This window comes from Suricata suricatta, chromosome 11, assembly GCF_006229205.1.
Source record: "Suricata suricatta isolate VVHF042 chromosome 11, meerkat_22Aug2017_6uvM2_HiC, whole genome shotgun sequence".
NCBI lineage: Eukaryota > Metazoa > Chordata > Mammalia > Carnivora > Herpestidae > Suricata > Suricata suricatta.
Window position 1 is genome coordinate 1,336,814 of NC_043710.1, and position 9,669 is coordinate 1,346,482.

Sequence of the window (9,669 nt, forward strand, 5' to 3'; positions counted from 1 at the left end):
GTGGACGCGGGGAGCAGGCAGGGCAGCCCGCCGGGCCGGCGGGACCTGCGGGAGGGTGGGGTCACAGGGAGGCAGGGCTGTGGCCGCGAGCCAGAGCGCCGCGCTGGGAGCGGGCGGGAGAAGTGCGGAGCTCCACGGCCGATGAGCCTGTGAAATCCGCGGGAGGGCCGGGCGGGGGGCGGGGCGCGCGCAGGGGTGCCGCCTCCGCCCGCCGGGCGGGGAGAGCCCGGTTCTGGAGCCCCGGGGGAGGGCGCTCGGCCGTGCTGGTTGTTCCTGAGCGGGAAGGCCCAGCTTCAGGCGGGCCCTTGGAACGCAACCTCACACTCGGCGTGGGGGAGGGCGGGGGCTTCTGAGGCCAGGCACGCGCGGGAGACACTCCCTGCCCGACTCAGGCCGCTGACCTCCGACCCTCGCACTGGGCCTCCCGCCACCCCCAAACCCAGGGACCCAGAGAGATGGAGGGTCGATTTCCAGTTACCCAGAGGGCCTGACTTTGCCCCCCTGCAGTGCCGCCGCTGGTCACCAGGGGGAATAAGTGAGTCCCTTGGGTGGCCAGCCATTGGCCTAAATTCCAGTAGAGGGTAAAACAAGGCAGGCCTCTGGTTCCCTGGGGACCCCTCACCCTCCTGAGCCTGCCCTCAAGCCAGTGCCCACCCTGCGGTGGAGACCGCCACAGGACGTCCAGCTGGGCCTCTGCCAGAGGCTGACGTGGTCACCGGCAGCTCTTAGCTCTTCAGTCCAGCAGGCCAAGGTGCTTCAGGTGCCCAAGCCCTGCCCTCTGAGAGCCCCCGCACTGTCCAGCCCCCCCAGTTGCCTGCGCAGCTCTGGGGCTGCGCCAGGCCCTCGGACCCTTGGCCCTCCTCATCCTGCTCTGTATAGAATTGGCCTCCACAAGCCCCCTTTCACAGTACAGGTTGTGCCCCAAGATTGGGGCCGCATCTTGGTCACCAGGGGAACTGGCGAGACCCTTGGTGGCACCCCATGTCCCTGTGTGCCCACCCTCTCCTGAGCCTGGCCTCCCTGCAGACGACCTCGGGCCCCCTCCTTACCCGCTGCGCTGCCACATGCAAGCCCAGAGCACGTGCGGTTTGCCATGGCTGTGGGCCGGGGCTGTGGGTGGTGGCATCTCCTTTCCAGCTGTGCCTGCTGGCTTTGGGGGCCCTCAGGGTGGGGACTGTGATGCTCTCCCAGCCACACGGTGTGCAGGTGCCCGCGCTCCTGCAGCGGGGAATGCCAGGGTTCATGGGGAGTGGGGCCATGTGCCGGTGGGACCCTCACCTTGACCAAGCATGTCTCCATGCGTATTTGGTGGTCCTTGGTGGGCGTGCTCTCCACTGGCCTGTTGGCTGAGTCACCAGGAGCCCTTTCCAGGGGCTGGCCCTAAGGGTCCCCAGCCCACACGACTCTGAGTTGATGGGCCCCAGGGGTCGCGGGGCCCACACTCCGCAGAACCATGCCATCAGCAAAGGGGGTCATGGGGTGCTGGCCTGCGGGGAGCTGCCTGCCCCCCTTCGCTTCCCGCTTCCATCGCTAGGGGCGAGGAAATGGGGCCATGCTGGGACAGCCCCGGGGTCACTCATTCTGAGTGTTTGATGCCCACAAATCTCTCCCCCCAGGTACCCTCTGTACCAGCTGGGCAACCCCCAGCTCCGCGTCTTCCGAACAAACTTCTTCATTCGGCTGGTGCGGCCTGGCACGGCCCAGCCCGAGGACACCGTGCAGTTCCGGATCCCCATGGAGTAAGCCCTGGAGTTCAGGCTGGGGAGCACCCCCGAGGGGCTGGCCGTCCTGTCTGGTCCTGTCATGTCCATGTCACAGAGCCTGGCCCTTCGTGTGGCTTCTCCTGCTGGGAAAACACCCCAGGCAGAGCTGCCCTGCAAATGTGGGCCGGGGCCTTCGGTTCGCAGAGCCTCGGGTGAGGCTGGGCTGCCCCAGCCCCACCCCTAGAAGCCTTGTTGAGGGCCTGACACCTCTTGCGCTGAGCTCAGGGCTCTTTCTAGGAGGCGAGGCCCACACTCTTGAGCTCCTTACCGTGGCTTCCAAAAACCTGGTTCCCCAGGTGGCTTCTTCACAAAGGTCCTGTCCGGTGCCTGGGCCTGGGCATCAGCATTCAGAGGCCAGGGGCGGCCAAGGACGAGGTTTATGATGCCATGTTCAGGTGCAAGGGTTGAGGGCCTCGCCTAACAAGGCCTTGGCCACCGTTTCTGGGCAAGGACCTTGTCCCTGGGCAGCAGCTCCACACAGGACTGGCCGTGGTGGGCTGGGCGCCTGGTAGCCAGGGGGCACCCCCAGATCGGCCCTTCCCTCGGGAGAGCTCTGCCTGGGAGCCTGGCCCCCAGAGAGTGCGAGCCAGCAAAGGGGGGGCTGCAGCCAATCCAGCCCCCCTGTGTCCCCCGCTGATGCGTGGAGGGCAGAAGAGGGCCAGCCGGGGCCGGTGGCCACGTCACTGTACTGTCTCTCTGCCCACCTGAGTCTTTCCTTTCTTCTCTGCCCAGGATGACCCGGGTAGACGTCCGGAACTACCTCGAGCGCATCTACAACGTGCCCGTGGCCACTGTGAGGACCAGGGTGCAGCACGGTGTGTGTGGGCCCCTGCTGGGGAGGGGGGCTCCCCCAGAGCTCACGAGGCCTCATCCCCGCCGCTCTGGGGTCCGCTTCCTGCCATGGGAGGGAGCTGAGGCAGCTCACAGGGCAGAGCGGGGACTGAAGCCACTAGGCAAAGTGCTTTCTCCTTTGTTCCCTTAACCTCTGTCCCCCGACCCGACAGCCGCCTGCATGGGGGGAGGCAGCCCTCGAGGGTCTCAGTGCTGACAGGCCGGGGACATGGGTTTCTTGCGTTATTCAAACACGTAGAGGTTAGTGGCGCCTGCCCCCATAAGTCGGTAGACGTGTGACGTGCTGTGATCTGTGGGAGACCAGCCGACTCTTTCTAGAAAGTGGGTTCCTGGGTTAGTTGGACTGGAGGCTTGTGCTTGGAGTAACCCCCCCCACCCCCCCGACAGGTTCCAACAGGAAGAGGGATCACAGAAACGTCAGGGTGAAGAAACCAGACTACAAGGTGGCCTATGTGCAGCTGGTGAGTGGGCTTCAGGCAGAGTCCCAAGTCATGGGCGTGACTTATCACGCCCATGACCTTGGTGCGGGGGATGTGTTTGTGCAACAGCCCCCGCCTGGGGCCCAGAGAGGCCCCGAGAGGCAGGATTTCCAGGCCCGCAGCAAAAGGCAGAGCCTGCACTTAGTTCTGATCCCCAGCAGAGCCCCAGGCTGAGCCGCCGTTCCCGGCACATTCAGCTGATGGGAGGGGGCCAGCCGTGTGGTGCCCTTGGACTTCGTGCTGTGGGCACAGGCAGAAACCAGAGCTCCGGAGTGTTGAAGGTTGAAGGCTCCTGCAGGACGCCTGGCCTTGGGCTCCAGGCTTGGAGGCAGCCGGGGCCCTGGGGCTGCTGCCGCCCCGGATGGGTTTGCTGCACCCCAGGGCCTTGGCTGAGCCCTCTCCCCTCTGGACTGAGTTGTGGGGCGCCGGCACTTTCCACCCCGCCCTCTGGACCCTGTGCCGCCTGGCCAGGGGCTCCAGGAGAGGGTCCGGGGCCCTGTTGGAGCTTTGGCTAGTGAGGCGCGGCTTCGGAGCCCCCTGCTCCGGCCCTCACGCCGGAGGCGGCCCCACTGGGGCTTCCTCAGACTAGAGAGCTGCCGGCACGGCCCTCCCCGCAGGGCCCATTAGCTGCCCCCACCCCCTACTGTTGGAAACGTGGGTGCGGGCTGGGGGCGGGGGGCGGGGGTGTCAGGGGCTCCCTCCAGCCTCAGAGCCCTCCGCGGGAGGCGGCTGGCCGTGGCCGCTAGATGGCAGTAGCGCTATTGTAAACCCCTTGGGCCCTCGGACCTATTTTAGGCTGCAGGAGGCCGCTTGCTGCCGCCCAAGTGAGCGCGGCAGATTTTCTGACTGCAGTTGTTGTTCTAAACAGGGGCCCCCGTGACGAGGTGGCCCAGTATTTGGTGTGCATGAAACCAGCCAATCCAGGTGGAGAGAGCGGCCGTTGGCCTTATAAAGGCGCCTGTGTCCTGTGTGTGAAATCGGGCCATCTGTCTCTGTCACGGCGTGCGGGCTGACACCCGTGTGCCGGCATTCGCCACCAGGGCTCCAGCAGGCCAGCTACGGTTACAAGTGGCTTCTCAGTCACCCGAGCCCCCGCATTCTTCCCCGGGCCCCACCCCGCTCGTGAAAGCTGAGGTGCTGGCAGCTGCGTCCGGGCATGCCTTTCTTCCTCTGTGAAATCGGGGGCACAACTGGGGACAGAGTCCCCGCTGGGCATGGTTCCTGCTGCCCAGAGTAGCATTTGTGACGGACCCCCGCCCCCCAGCCTGGAGACCGGCAGGAAGCTCGGGCCCTTCCCCCCCGAAGGGGTCCCTTCTCTGGCCCCCTGCGCGGAGACCGACCTCTCCCAGTGTGTCCCTGTGGGCCCCGCTCGGGCTTTTGAAAACAGAGCTGATTGTAAAGCACACGAGGGTCAATCACGAACACAAATTAACTTTCCAAATCTATCTTGAGTTGACTGCTGCGGAAAAGGCCGTCCGGCGGGGTGGGGGCCCCACGTTTCCCCCGACGACCTGATAAACGTCTCTGTGGCCTTGTGGCCCACGCATCCAGAGAGACGTCACCCTGCACGCGGAAGCCTGGCGTTCCCACCGCTGGCGCTTGCTGGCAGGAGCCCTCGCGGGGGACGGGCCGTGGCCTGGGGGGCGTTTGGGACCCCCTCGCCGGGCCCGGGCCCGCACCGTCCCCCGCCACAGCCTCCCGCCCCGGTCCTTCCCGCCCAGCCGCTCGGGCTCCCCCCTCTGCAGGGAGGGGGTGGTTTACTTTTGAAAATACAAGGCGAGTTTTCCTAGAGAGGAGGTGTCCCGGGGGGCACAGGGACCCCCACAAGTGGCCCTTGTCTCTGGTAAGAGAGGAAGAATTACCCGCAGCGGCTCCGTCCGTTTTTTCCCTGAGCTGTTGCAAATTGCCATCTTTGTATTTATGTTTTAAAATGTCATTTTGGGTTTTCCCCCACCTCAGAAAACTAGCAAAATCACCTCGATATATTACACATAAATCCCCGTTCTGGGCAATCAGCCCTGCATGTAAACTATTGCCCTTTGGTATTTTAAAAAAGAAAAAAAAAGCAGTTTTGAGCTGTGTAAGCTAATCCTGCAGCAGGCTGGCGACCGCGCGCACACAGCCTGCTTTCTTACTGGGGCCCGCGCCCCGCGCCATGTGACCAGAATTTATAAACCTCCTCTTCCCGAGGTGGGGGTGGGCTGTTTCAGATCATACTTGGCCGCCTGCCCAAAGCCAAATTTCTTTACAAAACAAGGGTCTCCAAGAATCAGTGCACTTTACTGATTTTACTTATTAGTATTTTCCAGATACGGATGCCGCCCTGCATCCTCCTTTGCCCGTCCGGAAGCAGACAGCGCTGCCCTGGCGCACCCCCTCTCGTGCCCCCTCGTGCGCCCCGATCTGTGGAGCTGCTCCGGGGTGCTGAGCAAATTGAACGGGCACCGCACGGCTGCCCAGGTCCCCGGGGAGCGGGCCAGGCACCCGCCTCGGCACCGCGGGGCCCGGCTCATGCCCCCGCACACGTGCTTGGGGGTCTGGGCTGGGGCTTGGCTGACACTGGCACATTCTGAACTTTTAGTGAAAGACGTAAAACCAGTTAATTTGCAAAGCCGGTCTTGATTTATAGACTGCTGCATATGTACATTTCTTTGTACGTTACATGCATCTTATTTGCCAAGCTCCGGGCGGGAGGAGGGGTAGTCTTTAATGTGGGTAAAGGCCTTTAGGTATTTTGGATGGAAAAAGTTTCAGTGTGGCACCAGACGCTGTTTGTGCCGGGTTTTCCTGCCCCTCGCTCCTGCCCCCCAGTCTGGCCAGGCCGCCCCCGGGGCCCATGCTTTGCTGGGCTGCTTTTAATGAGGCCGCAGCCAGTGCGGACACCAGGCCCTGAAGAGGTAGTGTCTGTGGCTGATAGGGGCATTGTCCGGGTAATGGCTTCCCGTGGTTTAAGATAAAAGCCAGCCACCCGCTGAGATGTTTGTTTTCCAGGCAGGGATGTTGCCCCAGAGGTGTGGGCTCCGGGCAGCAGGGCCTGTCCCTGTGGTCTGGGCCGCGGCTCCTGCTGCAGGGCTCGCCTTTTCCCTGCAGGCGCACGGACAGACCTTCACCTTCCCTGATCTGTTTCCTGAGAAGCAGCAGAGCCCTGGCGACGAGGACGTCCAGGATCGGCTCCTGGAGGAGCAGCGGAGGCGGCAGAGCCGGGACCCACGACGTGGTGGCGTCCCCGACTGGTTCGGCCCCTCACGGCCCCAATAAAGTCCTGCGTGTGGAGCAGAGGCCCCCCGGCTCGGTGTCCTGTGTCCCCAGTGCCCTCATACAGGGCTGCCCCCCGCGGGCACGCGTGCACCTGGCTGCACAGAGGGAGCAGCGCCTGGGTGAGGGATGGTGTGACCATTGCGGTCCCCTGAGTTGGGGAGGGGATCCCATCACAGCGGGGCGGGGGGGGGGGGGGGGCTCCTGCCGAGGGTCCCAGGAGTGCCCGGCATGGACCGTCGGCACGGGGGTGTCTGTGTGTGGGTTTCGTCCTGGGGACTTGGGAGCGGGCCGGAAATCGCTGGGGGGCCATGTCACCCCCAGGTCCCCGTCCCGGACGCTGCCCCCCTGCGTTCGCCTCTTCTGGGGCCTTGCAAGGGCGGGTGGCAGTAGGGGCTGGCTCAGCAGGCCCTCCTGCCCGGAGGGACCCCCAGACCAGGGACGGCTGTGTCACGTGGGCCTCATAACTCCCTCCACTGCGGGGTGAAGGTCCGGGCAAGCGCCGCCCTTCAGCGCTGATTTAAAGTGATGGGGAGGGTCCGGAAGGCGACCGGAGAGCAGAGTCAAGGGTATTCTCCTTAGAGAAATAATTCATGGGGCCCCGCGGCCCTGAGGACCCCAACTCAAGGCTGGGAGATGAATTCCATCCTTCATCTATGCAGGCCCAGTGCCGGCCGCCCTGCATCGCCCCACACAGCCCTCCCCCCACCACCTCCACCCCGCCCCCTGCCCAGAGGCCTAGGCGCCTTCCTGCAGGGAGGAGGACGGCGCTGGAGAGCAGCACTGTCCTTGTCTCCCTGGCACCCCCGCCCCCCGCCTGGGGCCCACCAGCCCCTGGGAATGGGGGCAGCGGGAAGGCTGCATGGATGGGGCTGGGGGACCGGTGAGGGCGGCAGGTCCTCAGGAATCCAGGACATGGGCCTGCAGCTCGGGGGGGCTGCTCCCCTGCCCTCCCCTCCCCGGGCCCAGGCCTGAGGAGCTGGCTGCACGCCTCTTCGCCTCTGGGCGGCTCCTGGCTGAGGGCTGGGGAGGGAGAGCCCTTGGAGGTCGTCTCTGCCCCCAAGACAGCCACCCCATGGTCATCTTCAGTGTATCTCAGTGTCCCGTTGTCCTGCACAGCTGGGAGACATCGTCCAGATCTACATGTGGGGGCCAGAGGAGGGGCTCCCCCACCGGGAACGAGCACTAGAGGCCCCCCCCTTGGCTGGACACCTAGTGTGGGGCTGGGCACCTGACCTGAAGGACCTGGGTGTCCCTTCCCATGTGGATGGTCCTTCTGGGAGCACCCAGGGCACTAGCTCCTTGGGGAGTAAATGGACAGAGCAAGAGAGTAACAGCCCCCAGCCCCCCCCACCAGGTCCCCATTCTCCTGTGATGTCCATTTGTCGCCATGTGGGAGGTCTGTTTACTTTGTGAGAGGGAATGAGAGGTCCTGGGGACGCCAGGTTATGGCAGGCCCAGGCCGCCAGGAAGGGCCCTTGGGACCTCGCTGGGCTACGCTCAGTTCCCACAGCCGCCCCCCTCCCCGCGCCCCCACAGCCACCCCCCTCCCCGCGCCTGTGCTGATGAGTTATAACTGCAGCAGGCGGGCCCCAGGCCCACCGGGACGCATCCAGGTGAGGCCCAGCTGCCCAGGGCTGCCGGGACGGAGCGGAAACCCATCTGGCCACAGTCCCTGCGTCCGAGGCTGGTTTTCCTCTTCAAGGGCCAGCTGAGCCCTCCCTGGGGCTGCATCATCAAGTCGTGGCTTAAGTAACTGACTGCAGATGATGGCATGCGCCCCCACCCCACCTGCCTGCCCAGCCGGACCCCAGAGCCAAGAAGGTGCCCTCATAGTCCTGCAGCTGTGGGCTCCCTGCGTCCTGGCCCGTGTGCCCACCCCTCCCCGGGAGCCCCCAGCCAGGGACACGGCACTTCCTCTTGTTTCCCACCCCCAGGCCTCCGGAAGGTTCCTCTGCAGTGACTGTGGTCTCAGCGCTGCCCTCCACCTCTGGGCTTTCGTGGGACGCTAACCCCCACGGGGCTGTGCGTGCGACGTGGGTGCAGGAGCATGACCACGGAACCGCCAAGCCCAGTGAATCTCCTGAACCAGACGTGACAGCCCTGCGTCCCTCCCAGAGTGCAGGGCTGGGCCAGGCCGGGGTGGGTCCTGGCAGCTGAGGTGTGGGTGCCCAGCCGCCTGCCCCGGGGTCACGGCTCACACTGACCGGGGCCTCACCCACCCCCAGCCCCCTGGCTCCTGAGACTGGGCAAGCGAGCATCGCTTTCTCTGTCTTCAGACAGCTTTATTGAGACATAGTTCACATACCCCGCGACCCGCCCATCACGAGCCTGTTGGGGGTGTCCCAGTGCAGAGCTGCGCACCCGTCACCGTGACTGGTTTCACATCACTTCTGTGCCGTCACCCCTGCCGACCAAAGTCCGCTCTCGGTGTCCCCGGGCCACTGCTGCGGGCTCGCCCGTGACTCGGGTCCGGTGGGGGCTCCCGCAGAAGGCTGGGTGCTGGCCCCGACCCTGGGCCGCTCCCACCTGTGCGCCCACGGTATTGTGTGCGTGCTTGCGTTGCTCTGGGCAGGACTGGGTACTTTTCCTGGGCCCCAGAAGGTCTGTGGCGGCTGCAGACTCGTGTCCCCACCGCCGAGGCCTGGCGGGGCGAGCACCTGAAGAGGGGCTCTAGGGGGCTGCCAGCAGGAGGGGGTTTCGCCCAGGGACCCCATCCCATCCTTGCTCCTCCCTTCAAGGCCTTGCCGGGGGCCTTCCTCCCCTCCAGCCCCTCGCGGCCCTCACCCTCAGGAATCCTTGTCTGCCCGGGTGTGGGGGCCCCCCACCAGCCCAGGGCCCCCGGGCCAAGCCCTGCTCGCCGTGCGTGCGTGCGTGCGTGCGTGCGTGCGCCTGTCCCACCTTTGCAACTGACTCTGTGTCCCTTCAGGACAGAGAGCGAACCCTCCCTGTGGCACCAGGTCCCCCTCTGCGGCAGCCCGGCCGCCACTGCCCGTGGGGACCCCAGGACTGCTCCCCGCATGGGCCTGGGGGAGACCCGTTCAGCATCTGCGTTTGCTCCTTCCCGGCTGAGGTCAGCCCAGCACCGACACCCCACATCACTTCATTATTTCTTGGTAAATAGGGCTTTTCCGAGTCAGAATCATCAGCATTGTTTTGTTGCCCCCACATCTGGCTTTGATTGGCCCCGGCCTCCTCGGATGGATGCTGGAGGCCTGACGTGATGGCGAGGGGGGGGGGGGGCCTGCTGCCCTGGGAGCCCAAGGCTGGCGGGGGAGGGGACCCTGGGCCTCTCCTGCCTGCGCCTGGCTCTGCCCTCT

General features: G+C 65.2%; 1 protein-coding gene across 1 annotated transcript in view; it reads left to right on the forward strand.

The window, feature by feature from the left end:
* MRPL23 (mitochondrial ribosomal protein L23) overlaps positions 1-6,374 on the forward strand; it is an 18,808-nt gene extending 12,434 nt beyond the window's left edge. The window contains exons 4-8 of the mRNA XM_029957222.1: positions 1,027-1,198; positions 1,617-1,739; positions 2,496-2,578; positions 3,003-3,076; positions 6,185-6,374. Of these exons, the coding sequence (XP_029813082.1) occupies positions 1,027-1,198; positions 1,617-1,739; positions 2,496-2,578; positions 3,003-3,076; positions 6,185-6,352 (620 nt within the window). The 3' untranslated portion in view covers positions 6,353-6,374. The remainder of the gene's footprint in view (positions 1-1,026; positions 1,199-1,616; positions 1,740-2,495; positions 2,579-3,002; positions 3,077-6,184) is intronic.
* Positions 6,375-9,669: the final 3,295 nt, after the last annotated feature.